General features: G+C 42.5%; 1 protein-coding gene and 1 long non-coding RNA gene across 5 annotated transcripts in view; one reads left to right on the top strand and one right to left on the bottom strand.

The window, feature by feature from the left end:
• Nucleotides 1-23,316, bottom strand: part of AMBRA1 (autophagy and beclin 1 regulator 1) — a 187,842-nt gene that overhangs the window by 98,966 nt on the left and 65,560 nt on the right. For 2 of the 4 annotated variants that reach the window (XM_074230551.1, XM_074230549.1), the window contains exons 9-12: nt 20,803-20,889; nt 17,384-17,563; nt 3,527-3,607; nt 2,649-2,749 (exon numbers count right to left, since the gene is read on the bottom strand). In XM_074230551.1, coding sequence (XP_074086652.1) covers nt 2,649-2,749; nt 3,527-3,607; nt 17,384-17,563; nt 20,803-20,889 — 449 coding nt within the window. The remainder of the gene's footprint in view (nt 1-2,648; nt 2,750-3,526; nt 3,608-17,383; nt 17,564-20,802; nt 20,890-23,316) is intronic. The other 2 variants (XM_074230550.1, XM_074230552.1) reach the window with 2 other exon arrangements.
• Nucleotides 1,751-6,124, top strand: LOC141518503 (uncharacterized). The gene is made up of 3 exons (XR_012477215.1): nt 1,751-2,101; nt 4,347-4,542; nt 4,858-6,124. It is a non-coding gene; the product is annotated as an uncharacterized LOC141518503 (long non-coding RNA).

Genomic DNA, 23,316 nt, shown 5'->3' on the forward strand with positions numbered 1-23,316 from the left:
CATCAATTTTAATCAAAGAAAAAAACAAAATGCATAGAGACCACATCTGCTGGGACAGATGCTCATTAGTATAAAAATCATAAAGCTAATGCAGGGCAGACAAATAATGCTCTATATAACCCAGGCTCGCTGACCCTCAGAAAAAAAATCTTCTGTCCTCTGTTTTTCCATTAATTAGCCAGGATGTCAAATGCTAAGCTTTTCATGCAACATCATGAGGCCCCCCACTCAATGTCAAATAACCTCTTTTGACAGATCCTCCCTCCTGGTTTCAAAAGCTCTTCTTTTTTGGGGGCCCCCTTTCCTGATATCCTCACAGTACCAGTTTGGTAGATGCTTCTCCCACATTAGCAAAACCACAACTCTCGTTGTATTTACACATTAAGTGTGAATTCTAATGGTCGAGGGAAGAGTGAACTAGACCCTCATCAGGAGCAGTAGGCATCTAAATCCTCTGATTGCTCTGCCACTTAGTTTTCTATCCATAAAATAAGAGGGGTTTGCCTAGCTGGTCTGGATTTGTGGAGAGTGGAAGTTTTCCATAAACCTGCACACTGTAAGAAAGCTCCAAGAGGCAGCATGAAAAAAATAATGATCACCTTCTTCTTGGATGGCCCTGGCTTCCCATCTCCACTTGAGTCTTATGATAAGGACAGAATGGAACAGATCCAGATTTTCTAGAGAACTCTGCTCACTTGTCCTTGGCTGGAGACCCCTGGATGCCTCCTTGGCACATCAGGAGCTGCAGGGACATGGACTGACCCTCTGGGCTCTAGCTGCCAGCCCTTCTCCTCTGTACACAGTCTCAGACAGTGAAAGCCATTGTTATGGAAGCTTTCTGAATAAAGGTAATCAGATCAGTCAAATATTGGCATGCCAGAAGGGGAAGTTCAGGGAAAGAGTAGGACCACCAAGGGGCTCTAGTAAACATTTAGCTACAAGGGGTAGCAAAGTGAGTTTAGGGAGGAGAGGGTGACACAGGTGACATCTAGGGAGCATGTAAGATAGACAAAAGACACAGCCCACAGGGAAAATGCCAAGTCAAGTCCTATTCTGAGAGAAGACAAGCAGTCATGGAAAGTTCTCTGTATCAGTGGTGGTCATTCAAGAGGAAAGAAGTAAGGAGGTGGGAAAGGGCTCATGTGGATGTGGAAATTGGTAGGTTAACTATGGACAGAACAGCTTAGGAAACAATCTGTTCATAATGGAGGCTGTAGAAAATGGAGATAATCAATTTATCTGTGTCAACAACAAGGATCTGCAAATGTGGATGAGCAGACCTCCTGTCTCCGAGCCCACCTTGTCTGCTCTCATCAAGGAAGCCTGCCTGGGTTCACCAGCTGTAGCCATCTCTAAGGGGAACACCATCCCGACATTCTAAGATGTACACAGCAGGGTTCAAATACAAAAATGGGGCTAATTTCTGTCAGACCCCTGGGGTAAAGGAGGAGATCAGAAAATGGGGGAAAGGAATCACTGGAGGCGAAGAGGGGAGAAAACCAACAAGCAGCTGTTCCAAAAAGCTAAATGCCAAGGAAAGAGAGATTTGCCCAAAGTAGAGGAGCAGGAGGTACTATGTGTGTGTATGGGGGGGGGGGGAAGCTGGGGAAGGCAAGGAGAGGAAGAAAATGGGGGGGGGGGGGTTGAAGGCAGATGTCTTGAACAAAGCAGGGTGGAGGGGAGCTCTGCTGGGCTGCCTGGCAGCAAGTGACTATCTTTCAGCAAAGAGTTCCACATGCCACCTGCCAAACCACACACTACAAACTGGCCAGGAGGGACTCAGAGGCCTGGGCTCTGTTTCCATCCACCAACTGGATGGTTCTTCTGTCCAGCAGCAGAAAAGAGAAATGGAACTTTGGGAGATTAGAGGCTGAATCCAGAAACCTCCCAGGTGAGAATGAAGGAGAGCTGACCCTGTTCCTTGGCAGGAGCTGCTGACCTTCTCAGTCTCTGCTGTGTGGACAGACTCCCAGGCTCTCTCCAAACAACCCACTGAAGAGCAAACTCTCCTGCCCGGCCCACAGGAGAGATCCTTCAATGTCATTCCCCTTGATGTACAAGCTCCTCCTTTTGTAGACTGCCATACTACTAGAGGTTACAGGTAGGTAAGCTGCTTAGATTCCAAGTCCTCCCTAAAGTTTAATCAACCCATTTTTTGAAATGTGAAATTAGTCAAACTAACACCATGGTGCTCCTGTCCCTCTTCCCTCCCCCTGTGCCTTGGCAGATTCCAAGGCTTTTGGAAGTCGCATATGCCAGCTCCGCCAGAGGGTTGGAGAGGTGTGCGTTAAGCTCCTAATTGAATCACAGGATCTGCCTCGTGAGAGTTTCACCAACCATAGCATGAACAAAGTCACCTTATCATTTGATTGGAATCACTGCTAAGACCATCATCTCTACATTCTGAAACAGTTGACTTAAACTGAAAAGAAGGTGGAGAGTGGGCATGGAAAGGGAGACAGGAAAGAGCCTTTAAATGAGACAAACACGAGACTTTGCTCTTTAGTACTCTCCTCCAAGTCATTTTCAGGTAAACAGCCTGACCAAGAGCTAAGAAGCCTTTATTATTATCTCCAGGCAATCAAAACAAGTGGAGAAGCCAGGAAGCTACATTTGCTTTACAAGTCATGAAGAAATAATTTTCTTACCTGCCAGGACTCTATTAACAGAGGAATGAGTAGCCAACCCAGGCTGTCCTCGTTCATGGAAAATTCCAGCATAAGGCAAGTACTCCGGCAGCAAGAAACGCCTACAGAGAGAAGTCATCACGTTAAAAAGTCTACCATAGACTGCTCACTACAAAACAAGTGGGATATTAAAAAAAACACCAAAAAACAACAAACCAAGTGGGATATGCCTGGGCTCACCCACCAATCCCAAAGGTCTGAAGCCCTAGGGACCTAAAGTCAAGCTGGAATTAGATAAGCCCCCAAAGCATCCAAGAACTTCTTATACTGATGATGATGACCATAATAATGACAGCAAATCACAATGATTTAGCATTTTAACATTTACAAAGTACATTTCATATATTATCTAATTTGTCTTCTATCTCATTTATGTTTCTTCTCTGCATTTCCTAGTTGAGTAAAGTTTCTTGGGCTTGTGTGAGCTTCTCCCTTTTTGTATTCTCTCTCTAAATTTTCTTCAATTTTAACATCCTATAATTCTGTCAGTTCTCAAGATAGTAGCCTGCAGGTCACCAAAGCAGCTTCCCAGTGAACTTCTAAATACTTGAACCAGAACATATCTTAGAGATGATCCCTTCCAATCCCTCTACCCTTTTATGGATGGATAGGGAAATGGACACAGAGAGAAGTGACTGGCTCAATGTCGCAAATCAAATACAGGGAAAAACTGGAGTGAGTCTAGGTGTGTGACATCCCACTTGTGGGCTTTTCCCTTATCTTTTCTACCACTTGGTTGCAGGCAGGGCTGAATAATTCCAGACCTTACCAGTACAGAGGTCAAAAATTAACTTTAACTTTGCAAAGACTATCTCCTTGGTTGCCTGCACAACTCTTACCTGGGGACAAAGCGTCCAAGTGAAGGGGCAGACATCCTTGCATTACGTGGTGCTCGGTGCCTGGATCTGTCTCCATTGTCCCTGAAGGAGAGGGAAAAAAAAACTCAACAAATTAAAGGAATCACTTAAACCAAATTGTCCTTCAGGTCAAAGAGTAAGGATCTGGACACCTAACCCCTCTGGGGAGAAGAAGACTCCATGATTACTCTCTGCTCATGCTCTCTCGATATAGCTCATGAGATCAGACATACTTGAACTTTCCAGAGTAGTACACCTAGGAAACTTCCAAGTGCCTTACCATGTGCTTTTATTCAATCATTAAGTGTTATTAAATCATTAAAATGATCATTAAACACATCTCAGAACAAGATGCAGGAACAAGAGGAGAGGTTTTCTGTAGCTGAGATAATCTTGGAACTTTGTAGAGCCTCAATTTAGAGTCAAGTATGAGGCCTCCAGGGAACTGGAATGCGACAGCTAGATTTCTTTTCCTGGATTAAATCAGGCAAAGTGATTCAGTGTCAAGGGCTCTTGAAAAAGAGAAAAATGACTTCATCAATTCTACTTATAAAGTGATGCTCTCTCAGGATTAATCTGAGTCCATAGAAAGGCTGTGAGAGTGAAAATGGGGAGAAGAAGATAAAAGGCCAAAACTACTGGAAAATGAAGTACTAACCCAGGTCAATTGGACCTGGGGGAGAAAGAAAACAATGGATAGTTATTTAGCCTTGGAAGATCACTGATTACTTTTCATTTTCCCTTAACATGCATCATATGAAGAAGTTCTGGATTTGTAGTCTGTTTTTTTTTCCCACTGTAGGGATGCCCTAAGAGGAGGGGGAACACATGTCTTCCTGTTCATGAATCAATGACTGGAAACCTCAAGTGAGAAGAGCCAAGACACCAAAGGTGGCTTTCTATTTTCTTCTAATGAAAGGCCAAAAGTAAAGGGTCTAGAAGGACTACAAGTTCATCTGGGGTCTAACCAACATCATAGAATAATTGAGCATCTGAAGGTAAGGTGAACCATCCCAATTTCTGAATGATTTTCTCTTACGTTAGACCAGTAAGATTCTGCTAAGAACTGGTCCATGGCCAGGAATTTAAATCTCCCCTTGGCTTTTGAGGGTTCCCAGGGAAGATCTAGAAACTTAAAGAGACAGCTCATCATGGCTCTTGTTCACAGATGAAGTGAAGCCACTGCAGCACCTGAATGGGCAGATCAACAGCAGGGCATTGGAAAGCTACACATTCACCAGTCTGAGTGTTAGTACTTCATCTTTGCTTCATAGACACCCAGGACTGCTCTTTAACTAACTCTGATCTTCCAGCCCCTGCAGAAAGAAAACACTAAGAAAACCAAGGAGAGACCAGGAAGGAAAGGAGAGGCCACAGGGGAAGTGGAAGGTACCACAAACAACTACAGAGAACCACTGCTAAGACAACGGACTTATCGGCTGCTCCTAAAGATAGTGTCTGTTTTCTCATAATTGTATTTTAAAGCTAATTAACAAAATCTGCTGGACAATTTTCTTCTGGAAGGACAGGAGTAAAAAAATTTTAATATGCCTTTAGGGCTCAAATTTACTAATGAGTAAGTATCTCTGTTAGCAGAGTTCAACGAACCAGCCAGCAAAGTCAGTTGTTCAGGTTCACTGCTTGACAGTTGTCTTTACACTAAAGACACCATTCTGATGGATGGGTTAAAAGCCATGAGAAAACAATTCAATCCTGCAACCAGAATCTCAGATTTCTGGATTAAGGAGAGCTAGGGTCAATGAATAGCCCTGTGTTTCCTTTCAAAAATCAATCAAGAGAAGAACTTCCTTTGTTTCCATATTTTCAAATAAGAGAAATATATTCAAATCTCGAGTAAATGACCATAGCTTTACCTTCTCTTTCTGAGGATACAAAGAACACTGTCACTATTCTCTATTCCTAGCAAGGACAAAGAAGTAATTGCCAAATAAATGTTATCTCTTGCTCTTAAGTCCATTTTCTTAGTACAGCATACATCCTACAAGACATATAAAGATGGTCAGTATAGCCCAGAGCAGAAGAGTCAGATCACTTGATATTAGCATCCCAGCTCTACCAATGCTTGTATACAGAAATCAGACTTGGGTTATCCCTCCTTCAGAAAAGAATAAACACTACCTGTGGCTCTTTGGTACTCTAGAAGTCCTGGAGAAACACTGCTGCAAAAAAGGAAAATGATGCAAAGGATACCAATTGGCTTGGGCACAAGAAAAATCCCACCCTAAAGGCTAAGCCAAGACCTAGAAGCAGAGGGTAATAAGAAAATATGGATGAGGGGTGGCTAGGTGGTGCAGTGGATAGAGCACGGGCCCTGGAATCAGGAGTACCTGAGTTCAAATCCGGCCTCAGACACTTAATAATTAACCCCATTGCCTTGCAAAAACTAAAAAACACATGGATGGATCAAGTAAACAGAGTTGGCTGGTGGCTGCCCAAAATATCAACATTTCTCTGTAGGTTTATTAATGTTTTTTATTAATAAAAGGGAGGTAACTTTGATCCAGCAATACCACTACTAGGTCTGTATCCCAAAGAGATCATAAAAAAAGGTAAAAAACCCACAGGTACAAAAATATTTGTAGCAGCTCTTTTCATAGTAGCAAAGAATTGTAAATCAAAGGGATGCTCATCAATTAGGGAATGGCTGAACAAATTGTAGTATTCAAATGTGATGGAACACAATACTGTTCTGTAAGAAACCGGGAGAGATGGAAGTTCAGAATAGCCTGGAAAGACTTATATGAACTGATGCTGAATGAAGTGAGCAGAACCAAAAGAACATTATGCACACAAACAGCAAAATGGGGTTATAATCAACTATGATAGACTGGATCATATCTTCAATTTTAAAACAGTTGTTTTATGAATTATGTTGGATTTATTTCTAATTTTTTTCTTCTGTTTGGATGTGATGTGATTCTTCTTTCAAAATGTGATTGATAAAGGATCTATGTTTTACATGGTTATAGATAAAGAGCCTGGATTATATTGTTTTCTGGGGGGGGGGGAAGGAAAGGGGGGAGGAATGTAAAAAAGTGATTGTTGACAACTACCATCACATGTAGTTGGAAAAATAAATAAACTTTTTAAAATAATGGGAAGGTAGAAGAAAAATGGCATTTTAATGAAAAGAATAGAAGATTTCATATTGGAAAGTAATAAGAATTCTAAAAGAATGAAAAACCTCAGATATAAAAATAAAGTGATGAGAAAACTATGATCCATGACAAACATACATACTATAGGAAATAGACACTGAAAAGGGTCTAGACCTAACTTTAAATTCTTGCCTTGACTCCCCCTATATAAGCCTGGGCAAATTTCTCTGGGCCTCAGTCTTCTTATCCATAAAATGAAAGATAATACTCCATGATCCCTTAGGAACCTTCCAATCTATGTTGGGTAATAAAGCTGGGAAGAGCAAATGATATCATTCCCAGAAAAATGAATTTTAAAAAAGCTTCAACACTGTTCAAAAGGGCTCTAAACCCAATCCTGACAAAGGGGAGCCTTTCCTTCAATCAATAAGCATTTATTAATCCCTTGTTTTGTGCCTGGATGATGATGATGTCTGTCCTTCATTCTAGAAGAAGACCATGACATCATGGAGGTGAAGCCATGACAAATACATGAACTGCATTTGAGTGAGGGCATGCTGTGCTAAGTCACCAATCTCCCTTTCTCCTCCAGAGCCATCTGAGTTCAGAGGCCAGATAGGAATCAGTATGACTAGAGATAGCTCAGGATGTGAGAAGGCAATCCAGATATGTGACTTGCCCAGATATGTGACTAGCTAGGAAGTATCTAATACTAGGAAGTATCTAGGAGGGCTAGGGACAGAAAGACAAAACAGGCACTATCCACTTGTGGGAAGACAACAGGTCCATATATCAGTCAGTTCAAAAAGTTTACAGAAATAACATGAGCCCTTATAAGGATCAGGAAAGGCTACATATGCCTCTGAGTTGTATATTCAAAATCAAGAAGTATATTCTAGATGCAGGAGAGTCAGTGAAAAAGCCAAGATTAAAGATGTAGCCCAGGTATGGGGCTACAAAAACAGTGTGATGGGATCACAGATTTGGTGAAGGGGGAATATATTCAGGAAGGTTGGAAAAGGAGGAGGAAGCAACTTGTCATAGGCATGAAATGACAAAGAAAGCAGGTGATATTTCTCCTAAGGATAATATAACTACTGAAGCTGAATGAGCTGGGGAAGGGCAGAAACAAGTCTATACTTTTCGTTTTGGTAGCTGAACAGAAGACAGAAGATATCAGAGACCTGAGGCAAGAATAAACAAAGAAACAATTGCAAGAATCAAGGCAAGCAGGGATGAGGGCCTGAGCAAGGGATCAATCTCTTTATGTTCAGAGAAGGAGACCAGCCTAAGTGATATGATGAAGGGTAAAACATCAAAATTTGACACTTCACTAGATCTGTGAAGATGCTATGGTTACAAACTTGGATAAGGGGAAAAATTGTGATGCCACCAACAGAAATGGGGAATTTTGGAGATGGAGTGGTAATAAATCATGAGTTCTATTTTGGAAACATTCAAGTTGAGATGCCTACAGTACACAACAGGTTCGAAATATCTACTAGGCAAATGATGATCAACATTACCAGAGCTCTGGAGATAGACTGGGGCTGGACACAGGCATGATAATGAAAACCCTGGCAGCTAAGAAGGCTGCCAAGTGAGTGAATGTACAGAGAAGGGGGTCAAGGCTAGTGTTCAGTCACACCCAAAGACTAAGAGAGGACTAAACTGGAAGAAGAAAACCAATGATGACTAGGGTCACAAAACGCAGCTAGGAAGTACCCAGAAAGAATGGCTGGGAAGACTAAGGACAAGACAAGGTCAAAAGATTCTAGAATTACAAAATCACTGGGAGGTCTTCTGGAAAAAGCAAGTAATGAAGTTAGAATCCAGGTCGCTCAGTCAGCGTTTCTTGTGTGCTTAGTAGGGGTCAAGCCCTGTGTTAAATACTTAGAATTAAGACAAAGGAGAAAGCAGAAGGAATATAAAATAAGTCGCATCAATAACAGAAGCTCTATCCTATGTAAATGGGAGATGATCCCTGGGATGGAGAAGTGTAGGCATCTGAGTCAAGTCTTTAAGGAAGCCAGAGAAACTACAAGGTGAAAGTGAAGAAGAACATAGTAGGAATGGGGAACCATCCCTTGCAGAGGCTTGGAGGAGGGAGACAGTGTGCTTAAAAATTAAGAGGAATGGCAAGTAAAATCAGTGAGGCTGAATTCAAGAACAGCTGGAGAACAATCGAGTCTAAAAACCTCTACTGGAACTGAGGAGTAAAGGGCTTTCCATGGCACATAGAAGACTTTACTATAGTTGATGCTGGTGATCCTGGGGAATGAACAAAGTTTGTGAAGTAGGAAAGGTGATCAAAATCCTATTTGAAATTTAGGGAAACTGGACAGCTAGGCGGTGCAGTGGATAAAGCCCTGGTCCTGGAGTCAGGAGGTCCTGAGTTCAAATTCGACCTCAGACACTTAATAATTACCTAGTGGTGTGACCTTGGGCAAGTCACTTTAACCCCATTGCCTTTAATAAATAAATTTTTGAAAAAAATTTTTTTAACAAAAAGAAATTTAGCGAGCCCCCACCCCAGCAAGCAGTAGAGTGGAGGTTGCACTGGAGGAGGAAAAGACTTGAGACAAGGAGACCACACAGATTGGAGGAGCTAAGAGTTGGGCACCAGAGTGGCAGTCATCCCATGAAACATTGGGAAGGACATCTAACTGGGTTGGTGGGATGAGTGAGAGGAAGACTCACAAGTCTAGCTAACTAGAGGCACAATAGCAGCCTCCACAATGACAGGGAAATTCAGAATAGGGAAGACTGGAAGGTGAATACAATGAGTTGTATTTTTGAAGGGTGACTTAATTCAGCATTTATATCTTTTAATTTTTTTTTTTAGGGTTTTTTTGCAAGGCAATGGTGTTAAGTGGCTTGTCTGAGGCCGGATTTGAACTCAGGTACTCCTAACTCCAGGGCCAGTGCTCTTATCCACTGCACCACCTAGCCACCCCAATTTAGCATTTCTAAAAGGCAGCAGATTTGAAACTAGGGCTCAGGAGAATGGTTGAGACTGATAACTGAAGCTATAAGAGCAGAGGGCTCTCTAGTGACACCTGGATAGTGCTCTGAGGTTGGCAGATGCTACTCTCAGCCCCACTGCCTAGATGAGGAACCAGAGCAGGCAGACAATAAATGACTTGCCCAGAATTCCACACTAGTCTTGTCTGAGGTCGGTTTGGAACTCAGGTTCCCTGCAAGACAGTATAAAGAATGGAGATCAGTAAATCTTAGAGGATTAGATTACAGATATCTCAGTCCATAAAACAAATAGATAATCAGGAAGTGATTAAGCATCTTTTATCAACTCAGCACTGTGCTACATTGCTGGGAATACAAAACCAAAAGTGAGCCAGTCCCTGCCCTTAGAGAGTTTACATTCTACTAATTCCTGGGTAAATTCATGCTGAACTAAGTGCTGGAGTTGAGGGAGAACCTGGAGATGGGCAGTAAAGATAATGAGGAAGGAGATGGACATGACTTGCAAGAAAAGTAAAAAGGATGGCAAGGCTAGCACACCAGTGTGTTGGAAAACTGCCCAGCTAGTGAGTTGCTCCATAATACAGTACAAGAGCTCTGGAATGAGAGGAAGTAAGAAAGACAGGCTGAATCCCAGGAAGGGACTTTCGTGATCAGGAAATGCTGGGGAGAGATGGTTTGCTGGAGGGAAATCTGGAAAATCAAAGTGCTCGAACTAGATCAGAACTAGATCAAACAGTGGGGGGGGGGGACGACTAGATCAAACGGGGGGGGGGGGGAATGCTTCCAACTGTCAGCTGAAGGTCACAATGACACAAGCCTCTCTGGTCCTGCTCCCCCACCTCAGAAGTCCTACTGTGATCCCTCCTCAAGAGAAACTTCTTCAGGGGAAACTCCAGAGAAATCCTCATCAATTTAGAAGGAAAGGCTGCCATGAGCCAGCAGGAGTGAAGTTAGCTGGGTTATTAATGGCTTTCCTGGGTGTCGAACTGTGCCCAGCTCTGATTACCTCTCAGAGGGACATTTGGGAAGGGGAGGGGGACAACCATAAAAAAAGCCTTTATGAGACAAAAACCATCCTTCAAACAATCAACAACCCAAGACAAGTGCTGAATCCAAGAAGAGTTGTCTCCAAAACAAGAGAAAAACACAGCAGCAGCTCTCCTACAAGGTTTGGGATTAATTGCCTCCGAGAAAGGCTGCAATTTAAAGGAATGATTAAATAAACCTGTGGCTCATCCAACAGCCAGTCCTGACCAGACAAATCAGGTGCTTACTACTCCCAGTCAACACACAGCCCTAGACTTGAACCTTTGTAAAAAAGTCAGTTGAGTAGACCAAGTGAACTCAGATAGCACATGGCTGTCAGAAATACAAAATTCAAAAAACTTTCAAATTCAAAAAGAAAAATATTCATTCTCCCTCTACACCTACACTTTGTCGAGCCTCGCTCCCAACATCCAGGGTCAGGGGTCCTGGTTCATGTTCCCAGTCCAGACCTAGACTCAGCCTGTCAAATCACAGCACCTCTCACTCTTCCAAATTAAATGACATAAAAGCCTGAAGAAGCAGCTGCCAAAAAGCTTCCTTCTCCTTAGAAGCCTGATTAGAAGAGGTCCCTAGACCAAAAGAAATTCTTTATCTATCTGTCTCTGGAAATTATCCACCTTAGGGAGAGAGAATGAAAACTACTATTTACATACATGCTAGTCCCCCCTCACTTGCCATACCTTCTCATTTTATCAGTATGAATTATGCAATGGTTTAAGCTCTGATTATTCTCTTCCAGACTGGGAGGGGGGAGGAAAGGAATGGTCCTTCTTTCCTTCTATTTTATCTATTACCAGCTCCCTCCATCCATCCCCAGTCCACAATGGAAAGGTGCTTTTCTAAAGCTACCAAATAACTGTTAGGAAATCCCTAATGAAGGGATATGATTATACCTATTCTTCAATCACTTTCAAGCCTGATGACTCCAAAACCACTATGCAAGCATGCATTCATTTAGCACCCTAGACATAGGCTCTCATTATTCCTCACAAGAACCTTGGGAGGTAGGTGCAATTATGATTCTCATTTTACATATAAAGAAATAATGTACAGTAACTTGCTCATGATCACAGAGCACTAAGTGTTGAGGCAGGATTGGACTCCAGGTCTTGATGTCATGCCATTTTAACTCCTGGTCAACCAGGTTATCTGTAAATGGTGCCACACTGATCCCTGCCTGTAAAATTCATTAGTAAGGGGCTAAGGGTATAAAAGCAGTGGCTTTGTTAGGCTCCCTGCTTCTTTCTTGTCCCATTAGTAAGGCTGGAGAGTTAGATGCTAAGCTCTCCTAGAGATCACCTCCATAAGGCCACTGGTTTGGAAAGAACAAACGAGAGAGAAAATGAACAAGGAGCTGGAAGGGGCGGAACATCCACAGAAGATGATGCTCTTGAGAAAAGCCTTTGTGTACTTAAGACTGAAAAAAAAAAAATCAATGTGGGTGGGACAGTCCAGAAAGGGAAATAGCAGCTTATTTCCCTCCCTCCTACCTGGAGCACAGTCACTCAATACACACTGGGCTGGCTGACTTCAGGTCAGTCTGGTAGAGCATTAACATTGAAGATCCGCCCCCCACTTCATGTCCTGTCCCCTGGTTTGGATGTTAAAGGAACTGGAAGAGAATCCTAATCCTTTAGGCCAGTCTTTGTTTAGCATCAGAGTAGCCACTCCTGCCTACATATTCTTAGCCCTGGAGGTTCAGGAGAACAGCAGAGGAAGCTGAGGCAATCCATACATTACAGGTATAGATTCTATTAAGTAAATGGGGGTATCCATTCTGTTAGGACCTTTAGCTATGGGATCAGAAGGCAAGAATATTACTCCTACAACCCCAAGTTTTAATAACAGTATCAATAGATAATAATACCTAGTATATTTTAAGTATATATGTAAGCAATTGTGGTTTTTTTTTTACAAATATCTCTTTTCTATCACAAAACTGAGAAGTAGATGCTGTTATCCTCATTTTACAAATGAAGAAACTGAGGCAGGCAAGGTTAAATGACTTGCACAGGATCAAATAACTATTAAGAATCTGAAGTTGGATTTGAACTTAGGTCTTTCTGATCCCAGTTCCAGAACTCTATCCATTATATGATTTCATTTCTCATTCAGGACTTAATGCCTGCTTCTCCCACTGGGAAGTTCCTCCCAGAGTTTCCATTCTATGGCAGGAACCAAATCAGCCTTCTTTCTTCACCTACCCCTTGTCCTGGCTTCTAGACTACAAAATTATCCCCACCTCCACCTTGAAAACTTCCTTTGGAAATTCTTAGTGAGCAAGGACTCCATCTCTCTCTCTCTCTTTTTTTTTGCAAAGCAATGGGGTTAAGTGGCTTGCCCAAGGTCAAACAGCTAGGTAATTATTAAGTGTCCACATTTGAACTTAGGTACTCCTGACTCCAGGGTCAGAGCTCTATCCACTGTGCCACTTAGCTACCCCAGGACTCTCTTTTATGTTTAAATCTCTGTCCTCAGCACTTAACCCAGTCGTTGGGCACATACTAAGAGTTTAATAAATGCTTATTTCACTCCTTCCCTAGGAATGCCCTGTTGATGATGATGCCTGTCCCTCATTCTCAAAGAAGACCATGACACCAGGGATTCGATGCCACGACAAGCACGTGAATTGGATTGGAGGGGGGCTGGGCTGAGTCACCAGCCTCACTTTCTATTGCAGAGCCATCTGGGTCTAGTGGTCAGATATGGATCAGGCCAACTGGAGATGGGCCTGGACATAAAGCAATCAGGGTGGAGGTGACCCTGAGGTCACATGTGAATTCCTGTCCTTTGACTCCAAGGCTAGTATTCCAACATCCCTAGAGGAGTTCTGAGAAGGAGTTAAAAAAAAAAAAGTTATCTCTCTCCTGGGCATATATTGTCTTCAAGCCACATGACAAAGCACAGACCCCATGCCAGTCATATTAATTTATCTAGGATTTTTGCTACTCTGGACTAGAAGCAGCAGTTAGGTAGCCTACATGGAAGAGAGTTGGATCTGAAGTCAGGAAGTTCTGAGCTCAAATCCTGCTTCAGACAATTTACTGGCTGTGTGACCGTGAACAAGTCACTTAATCCCTCTCAGACTTGGTAAAATGAGAATAATAATTGCACCTACATCCAGGATTGTTAGGATGCAATATGAAATATTATTTGTAAAGCACTCTGCAAATCCTACTAGCTATATTATGGTTGTTATTTTTGCCATTACTATTAACTATTTCCAAAAGTTTAATGTAAACCACAAGTATCTGGTACATGTATTGGAATGATGTCATCTACTTTTTTTTTTACTTTTTGCAAGGCAATGGAGTTAAGTGACTTGCCCAAGGTCATACCACTAGGCAATTATTACATGTATGAGGTCAAATTTGAACTCAGGTCCTCCAGACTCCAGGGCCAGTGCTCTATCCACTGCATCATCTAGCTTCCCCTGCCATCTACTAATGACTACATTGTTCATCAAATTTAAAAATATATATAAAGTGCTTTGAAAATGTTAAATGTCTGCAATCATCACTATCAATTTAATTGAGGCAGTCCACCAACAACAAAGCTATTCCCCAGACTACTACAAGATAATAAAAAGGTTTTATTTATCAGCAGCAGAGAAGGGGAAAACAAGGCAGAAGGTTGATTCTGTCTTTGTCATTAAGTTCTGGTGCAGCCAGTATCAAGGGGAACATGAGTAAGAAAGCTCCAGGGACAAAATAGATTTGTTTTTCTAGGTCAGAGCTTCCTCTCGTTCCTAGGTAACAGGAACTTGGATGGGCCGTCTGACCTGAACCTTGTAGTTCTCCTCTACTAAAAGGGGTGACAGAAATTGGAAAAATGGGCAAAGTAGTCTTGTGCTTTTTACCCCCCCCACACACATTCCAGGATGTGTCCCAAGGGCCACCAGTGCCAGTCACCTTGCCAAAAGGTCAGAGAGATCTCCTGAAACAAATCAAAAACTTGCCTGACCCAAGATCTCAAGTTCTTGGGCTCTGATCAACACTGCAGATGACACAGGAGAGATGAATGGCAGGGCTTTGGGACAAGAAAATACTTTTGCCTAGATATGGTCATCCCTTTAGATTCCCAGAAGACTAAGCTTAACCAGCAGATGCCTGGCTTCCAAAGGCTCTTCTTCCATAGAGGTCTTGTGAAAGAACTAGCAAAAGTCTCTCAAAGGTTTTAGATACTTCACAACATTAAAAACACCAGTATCTTGCTTTCTTCATGAGAAATCATTATCATGTATCATGTTTCTCCTTTCAAAGGCAAGGGGAGTCAGCAAAGAGAAGACCTGGTTCCTCTGGTGACACCCAACTGAGGAGAGGTGAGAGGAAAGGGCAAAGGGATGACCCAAGAGTTAGTGAATGGAGTGGGGCACTGGAGAAAGGTAGCTCTGAAAGATTAGAGGGAAACAGGTCTAGAACACTATGCTCTGCCAGGCAGATCCTAGGAGGGTCATGGGAAAACACAAGAGCTCTGAGGCACTGTTCTAAGACACACGCCATGCCTCTCAGCCTCTTTCCCACTCATTCCCCATTACACCTCCCTCTGGAGAGAGGATAATACTCTAAACAAGGAGAAGAGCTATGCATCATGAACTGGTATCAACCAGCCAGCCTCCTTCCCTGGAAGACCTGGACTCATAGTGCTGCACGGTGACTAATACAAAGGAGCTATTAAAAACCAGATTACAGCTCTCTTCAGCTCAACAGGGAAATCAAGCATTCATGGGAGAGATTCAGGACGTGCATCAGGGAAAGTAGCATTTTGCTACTAACCAAGGGAAAACAAAAAAAAGGCCCCCAAGAAAGAATATAACAAACCAGTAGGAGAGATGCACGCTGGTTGTGTCATAGGAAGAAGACAGAGCAGAGGTGGGGTATAGGGAGCAAAGGGAGGAAGCCGTCTGGCAAAGGAAAATGGTGGGAAAGGAAGGGCAAAAGGAGGAGGTGGCAACAGGAGCGGGGGAGGGGAGGAGGTGGGGAGAATATTTTAAAAGAATAATTTAAGTTAAATACAGAACTCTATTGTGAAGGACAAGTCACGAGGCAAGGTACAGCTGAAAGGCACGGGCTCTGCATTTTCACCACCATGAGAAGGTAACTCAAAAAACCAAGATAGCAGAAGAGGAGGGCCTGGTAATCTTCAGCATTAATTCCAACTTCCACAGGTGCTGAGAGGAAAAGACACACAAACTTCTCACAGGCACCAATCTGTGGCAGATCTAACAGAGTGGCTTTCTTGAGTGGACATCACTGCATGACTAGAGGTACTTCCTTGGCTGGAGAATAGAAAGAGTTGCCTGACCTTCTCTGCCAGAGTCACTGCCAAATGTATCCCAGGATGGATGGAAGGAAAGAATGGCTCCTGAAGAGCTAGGATACGGTAGTTCTTCTCACAGAGTGACGTAACAGATTCCCTCCCACCCCAGGCCATCTACTTCAGGGGAGGCCATTGTTCCTACTAAATCTCTCACTCTCATTTATATCTTACACTAACAGGGTCATGGTGAAAGGGGAAAGAAACTTCTCCTTATTTTTCCCTTTGCTTCCAAGTGTGCAATTAGTGTGGCATAAAATCCCACAGAATAAAATTTCATAAAGCTTGTCATGATCCCTTTATTCTACCCAGACCAAGGAATTTTTCATCTATATCACAGAGTTAAGTTTTCAGATGGTGCCCAAGGGGTGAGGAAGGTATTCTTCCCCTCTCACTATTCCCAGCAAAAAAAGGAAAGAAGAAACGAAGTAAAAAGATGGTACTCCATTCTCAATTTTGCCAGTCAAAAATATGAATAGGATGGGAAGAAAAGACTAATGTGAGAAAAGCAGAGAAATACTTTTCTGGAACCATCCTTACTTCCTATCATTTTTCCAACAGCAGATCTTAAGAGAGGAAAAGAGGAAAATAGCTCAGAAAGTCTTGACTTCTCTCTCACTTCTGATGATGCTTTGAGACTAACTGAATAGGAGGAATGAAAACAAAAGCCAAATGTCCAACTTAGAAATAGTCAGGAATGCTGACTTTCAGGAAGGAAAGAACACAGGATAAATAGATGGAAAGGTCAGAAGCATCAAGACAAAGAAGAGAAAACAGGAGTGTGACTCTCTGACTCAGCCACTCTGCAAAGACAAGTAGGAAAATAGAAATCTCTGTGATTAACTTCCCTAAGATATTGGTCTACCATTCAAGACTTTCTTTAGGGCAGAAGTTGAAGAAAGTCTAGGTAAGATAAATAAAGCCTTAAAGGGTGGATCTGATGAAGGCTGCCAGGGCACAAGATTCTCCTCCTGGAAAAGGACAGTAACTCTTTTCTCTCTATCCCAGTCAAGTTGGGAAGAAAGATGTGCCCAAGCAATGTCAAGTTAGCCAATCAGAAACCTTTAAATGGACACGTGTAGGATAGAAAATGAAAATCCTGTCTCTAACATTAGATTTCTTTCTTCCAGTCTGAACTTTGCTCAATCAGTTAGCTCTTGATGATAGCTATAGTTCAGATGGCACTCCAACTATCTGGGGTAGGAGTGATCTGTGTCAATAAAAAAGGTACTAAAGACAGGCTAGAAACACTATCCCTCAACCCACTAAAAAAAAAAATGCACAAGAAGTTCGAATAGTGGCAATTTGGAAGAGGCCACAGCACTGGATGGGGGAGGGAGGGGAGAAGAAAGCAGGCTAGGTATGTACTTACTCAAAGTCCTCAAACTCCAAGTCGTTTCCCTCTACTGATGGGCCTTGGTTGTCTGAGGAGGAAGAGGAGGTGGAAGAACGGAGACGGTTCTGTTGGTAGCGCATGGAGCGCTGGCGAATACTGTCTCTTCGAGAAAGATATTGGATCATCCTCTGGGCGTAGTATGCAGCAGGAGATAACCTGAGGGAAAGGGAGATGGACAGATGCAAACTAGCACTAAGGACAGCTCCAGCTCTTCATGCCACCAGCCCTGCAGAAGATGCCTCCAAGGCCCCTATGGTGAGGGTTCTCCCATACCAAGAGCTCCAGCTGCCAAAGCTGCCCAAATAGAGAGCTAAAGGATGACCATTTCTTCTTGGCATACCAAGAAAACCTGCAGAGGTTTTCCAACTATCTAGCCAACCTCAGTTTATTTCTTTCTCTTTAGATTCATCACCCCAAAACTTTGTAACTGATTATCTAAAGTGATGTGAAACAAAGAGAATAGAGCTACAAGATGGAAACATCTGAAATTCAAAGGGTAGAGAGACTCCCTTGTTCCTTGTCATCACAAAACCATGAGAAGGGAGGAGAGGAAGGGCTCTAAGGAACAATGTCAGTGGATTAGATGGCTGTCAATTCTTCTCTCCTTCAGGATCTTTCCCAGAAAATAACTATTTTGCATCATCTGACCTGGTGCTGTTCTTCAAACTGTGACCCTCTCTACTGCCCATCTCTCATTGCCCTTCTGTACCATCTAGGGTAATATAATGAGTAAAGGAGAAGAGAAAGAAAAATATTTTAAATGACAGCATCAAAGGAGAAATCTTGAATTCCAAAAGTGTCTAGGAAGCCACTTGAAAATTATGAGAAACGCATTTGCAAAGACACTTGAAGCCCTCAGAATATTTCACAGCTTGGATTTTGTATGTGGAAAAATCCTTGTGGAAAACATGAATTTGGTCAAAGGAGCCCAAGAGAAACTTGGTAGGTGGTTGGAACCCGGCTCAGAAATATTTCTATCAGTGGAAGAGTAACCTATCCAGAAAATTGTCAGGTGAAATTTTCCAGCAGGACTGGCTGACAGCCTCTAGAAATGAAAGTTCATATCCATAGAATAACATGCTGTACTGGCACTTTGTACACAGGTAGGCAGAAGACTACATGTTACAATGTTGTTAATTCCCCTGGCAGCCTCATTCCCCAACCATCCTCGACAAGACACCAGAGAATCCTGAGCTTCTCAAGAGAAAGGAGTCAAGACGCAATTGTTCCTACCCAACCCAAGTCATCCAGAATTCTATATTCAGGAACCATTTTGCAATGTCTCAACACAGAGAGAAGATGGGAGAGAAAGAAGCAGGAAAAAGTTCTGGAAGGAAGGGAAAGAGAACCAAATGATTTTCAAAGATCTGCCTCCCAATAGTTCCTGGGGGTAGCTTCTCATTATTCAATGTCTCACCTCAACCATTATGCAAATAAATAAGCAATCTCAAAGCTTCTCCAGCACTCATTTCCTCAGAACCTCCTCCCAGTGTGCGAAGAGCTCTCTAGACTACTAATGAATGAAAAGCATTTGTAGATGATCATCCCGCACCAGGCACTGTCTAAAGGCCCAGATACAAATATAAGAAAGAAAGTCAGTGTAAGAAACCCTGTTAACAGGGCTGGAACATTCTTGGCAAAATAAGCAGGTTAATGTTATCATTACTTTGAGGGCCTACATAAGGAGGCAAGGAGAAAGTGGCACACAGGGCCTTGAACTTGAACTTCTTAAAACCAAAACTCACCAGGATCTCAGAGCTGAAATGTAAATGTTTACTTAAATCTCCAAAGTGCATTTGAGGACTCAAGGATGAAGATCTCATTGATCCTCCAGGACAACATGTCAGTTACCTGCTTCTCTAAGGTATCACATTATTTTCCTGATGAACTAAAAGAGCAGATATAGAACAACCCAACAATCTTGTTGGAGGAAGAGAGCAATTCAGGATTTTTTTTTCTAAAGGATTTTGTCCAGTCAAACATTTCATCTTTTGTTTTTTAAAGTTTTTACAAGGCAGTGGGATTAAGTGACTTGTCCAAGGTCACATAGCTAGGCAATTATTATGTGTCTAGAGGCCAAATTTGAACACAGGCCCTCCTGATTCGAGGGCCAGTACTCTATCTACTGTGCCACTAGCTGCCCTCAAACATTTCATCATTAATGGAGATAGTTGGGACTAGGAATGATCTAAAAAAGACACTGAAAGTTCTCTCTCCCCACCCCCCCCACCCTCAACACTCTTCTTCTAGGGTTAATAGATTTCAAATATCAAAAACTTGACCTTCCTGCTTCAATTATCATTTATGGTATACATCTTTATTTTAGTTACCAAACCAGAAAGCATCAGATAAATCTGATATTTTTTTCCTATTTCTTGGATATGGAAAGAGGATCTTGCCCTGACAGAAATATTTGAAGGTCACTCTACCAGTTATTATAATGATGGAGTAATCTGGCTCCAGACATAAAAGTCCATGAGACTAATATTTCAGTATCAAAGGTATCTTGTAATGGCACTATCTGTGCTTGATAATCTTCCAGGTGAATGAACAATTTCAGTTCTCTATGACTCACATTTCTAATCTCCCTAGTCTCCTATATAATTCTCCTCATCATTCCTGGTCTAGCAAATGACCCAATTTATTGGATCTTTGAATCTATTGAAGATTTAGTTTTCTCATCCTTTCAAAACATTAACAGAACTCACAAACACACTCCATGTGCCTTAGAAACTGTTCTACAATCTTATGCATTTTTATTTATCTTGGGTAATAAGTTTCAGGGAAGATGCTGAATTGAGCCAGTCTCAATTTGTTTTGCTACAAGAACTATTTGAGCACCTAGTAGCAAGAAGCTCTGAACTGTTTCACTACAATTTCTCTTCCTTCTTCTCCTCCACATAAAACTCACTGAGTTGTACCAACTAACTGGACCTGTTGGTCACTCCGTGATTTTGTGGACAGTCCTCACAGATGACTGCTGTGAAACTGATGATGCTGTGTTTTACAAAGTAAATTTCTCTCTTAAAATGCTCTCCATTTGACCAGCAGCAGAGTACCAAGTGCTTTGGTCAGTCACAGAGTGGCTTGGCTTTGCTTTCAAACTCTTCAGATCCTCTCTGAGATCACCTCAATCAGAGATTATTTTGTAGAAAGAGCTCCCATGAGATAAACACTGTCTGCCAAAGAGAGCTGAGGTTCTCTTCACTTACCTGCTCTCTACGATCTACTTCCCAGGTATGTGAGCCACCTTTATTAAAAACAGAAACTCATGAGAAAAAGAGCTGCAGTGTACGTATTCCAAGGTGAACAGAGGTGGCCCTTCACATAGCTCCACAGTGCCTGCCTTCTGCAGGGGATCTATTCCCTCCCACCTGTGGTCACTTGGGCCTTACCTCGCAGGGTCTGGATAAATGGGGTGTTCCCGGGATCCTGCTCCATCATAACGGGATAATGAAATGAGGGAAGACTCCAGCAGCCTCCTAACAGAGATTAAAAACAGAAGGCAGTCCCTGTCAAACACCAACTCAGAGGTCATACATTAGGTAAAAGAGTGGGAGGGACAAATCAAAGTCCTGCTTCTGTAGTTTTCCCAGCTGTCTCTAGCATATTGGCTGCCACATCTTGTCTCTAAACTAAAAGTTTAGGGATTATATAATACCCACTAAAATGAAGAACTCAGGTCGCTGCCCCAAAGTTCACAGATGGGGCTCACAGTCATAGGAATTAGTTTCACCAGTGTTCAAAAGATACTTTTTCACAGATATCACTTCATTCCTTTACAAAATAGCCCAAGCAGAAAGCGTGGGTTTGGAACTGAAACAGAATGCTAGTTCAGGTCCACTCATTCCAAAGAATACTCCCTTCTGCTCCTCCTGCCTGCCCTGTTGAGTTCTACATGCTGGCAGTGCTATCCCCTTGGCACCATTCCCATCCAGCAATAATTGATGACAATCCCTAAACAGAGACATCATCACCATCGAAGACTTCAGGGTCTTTCCCAATAAACGATGCTGAGGGGAAATGGCTTTTCTATGATCCTGCGAAGAAATACATATGGGAGACGCATCATCCTCTCTCCTGCTGCATCTTGCTGGCACTCTAGGGAGCAGGCCACTGGCTTGCTGCCAGGACCTTCAGCAGAGCTATAGGATAAGAGCAGCAACCAATTTCTTCCAATCAAGTTAGTTCACTTGTTATGAAAACTATCTGGCCTCCACTAGAATCATCTGACAGGCAGAGGGTCAGTTACGATAGCAGTCAGCCAACAACAAACTCCCAATAGAAACAATAACAATTTAACCTGCAGTTGTCATTCTCAGCAGAGACTCACCTGCCAAGCTCTGCTAAATATTTTTGATCATATCAGATAAACTGACTACTAGAGAAGAAGAGTTTGGGAAGTAAATTGCTATCACTGTGTGATACAGAAATGGAAAAAAAGTTGAATTAAGAGGGTGAGGTGGTGACAGAAATAAACACACACACACACACACACACACACACACACATATGTATGTGTGGAATAGGGGATAAAGGAGAGGAAAGATAAGCTCAAATAAAGAAAGTGACAGCTATGGCAAAAAAAAAGTCGAATCTGGGTCTCCTTGTTTTGATTATTTAAGACTTAAGAAACAAGCTCTGAAAGTCGATTACTGAGGATGGTGAGGAGACAGGTTGGGGAGATGAGGAAGGATGGGATGGGGGGACAGGAAACAAGCACCCACAACAAATAAAGCATGTTCATGATCAGCAAACTATCCAGGTGAACACTGTGCCATAGATAATTATTTCAAGACATAAGGAGTCCTCAAGAGCAGACAAGATGGTCACTTGTGGGTGATGCTGCATTGAGGAGGAAGGTGGGGCAAGAAACCTCAAATAAGAGGCTCCTTTGCAGTAGCCCACTTTCCTAGGAAGTGGGTGTTTTAAACTAGGAGCATTTCCCTGAATCCCAGAAAAACTCTTTCTACAGAATCTTGCGTTGCCACCTCCAGTGTTAACAGGGGACAATGAGACGTCAGTGCCCTCAGAAGCTGGCCAGCTCCCCAGAACCTCAGAGATGGGCCTAGTGGGTGGTGCTTGTCCTGGGGCTCTTCAGCTGCTTGAGGGTTGAGTGGGTGGCATCTTCATTTCATTTTGCAGAACCAAACCCAAAGCAGTGTGTCCAGGAGTGGGACAGCTAATGAGTTACGGGTCATGACTGAAAGCTGGGCAAATGAGCACCTCTGGTCCACATGTAATGTACTATTTCTAGTAGGCACTTCATAAATTAATCTAAGTCTCAGAAATGCATACCAGAGATGTAATAGCGGGGAAAGTCCCCAAACTTTGTGCTTTTCCTGTTTCAGACTGGTTGACAGAAACCAATCAATGAACAAGCACTTCTTAAAGCACTGGGACGAGGGAGTATCAAGAATGATAAATTCCTCTTCCCAATGACATAACCTTTCTGCAGCCTGTGACACCGACCATCACCCTCTTCTTCTGGACATGCTCTGGTTTGTTGGGACACTGTTTTCTTTTGAGTTTCTTCCTACTCATCTGATCACTTCTTTTTAGTCCCAATGCAGATAATTCTCATTTATCTCTGTTAGCCCGATCTCTCTCCCAATTTCCAGTCTTGCACTTCCAATTGCTTACTATACATCTCAACACTATCTTAAATGTAATGTATCCAAAACAGAACTCATTAGCTTTTGCTCTAAACTCCTAACTCCCTCCTTCAATTCCTAACTGTGAAGGATATTATCATATTCCTAAAGGGTATTTCCATCTTTCCAAAGAACAGGCCTGCATCAAGTCAATATCTAGAAGTAGTTAGGCTGCCCCATGAACAGAAGTGAGTCTTCTTTGATTCAGATATGACACCTAGGCAATCCTATCTTACCATCTCCTATGTCTCACAA

Source organism: Macrotis lagotis, chromosome 3, assembly GCF_037893015.1.
Source record: "Macrotis lagotis isolate mMagLag1 chromosome 3, bilby.v1.9.chrom.fasta, whole genome shotgun sequence".
Lineage (NCBI taxonomy): Eukaryota > Metazoa > Chordata > Mammalia > Peramelemorphia > Peramelidae > Macrotis > Macrotis lagotis.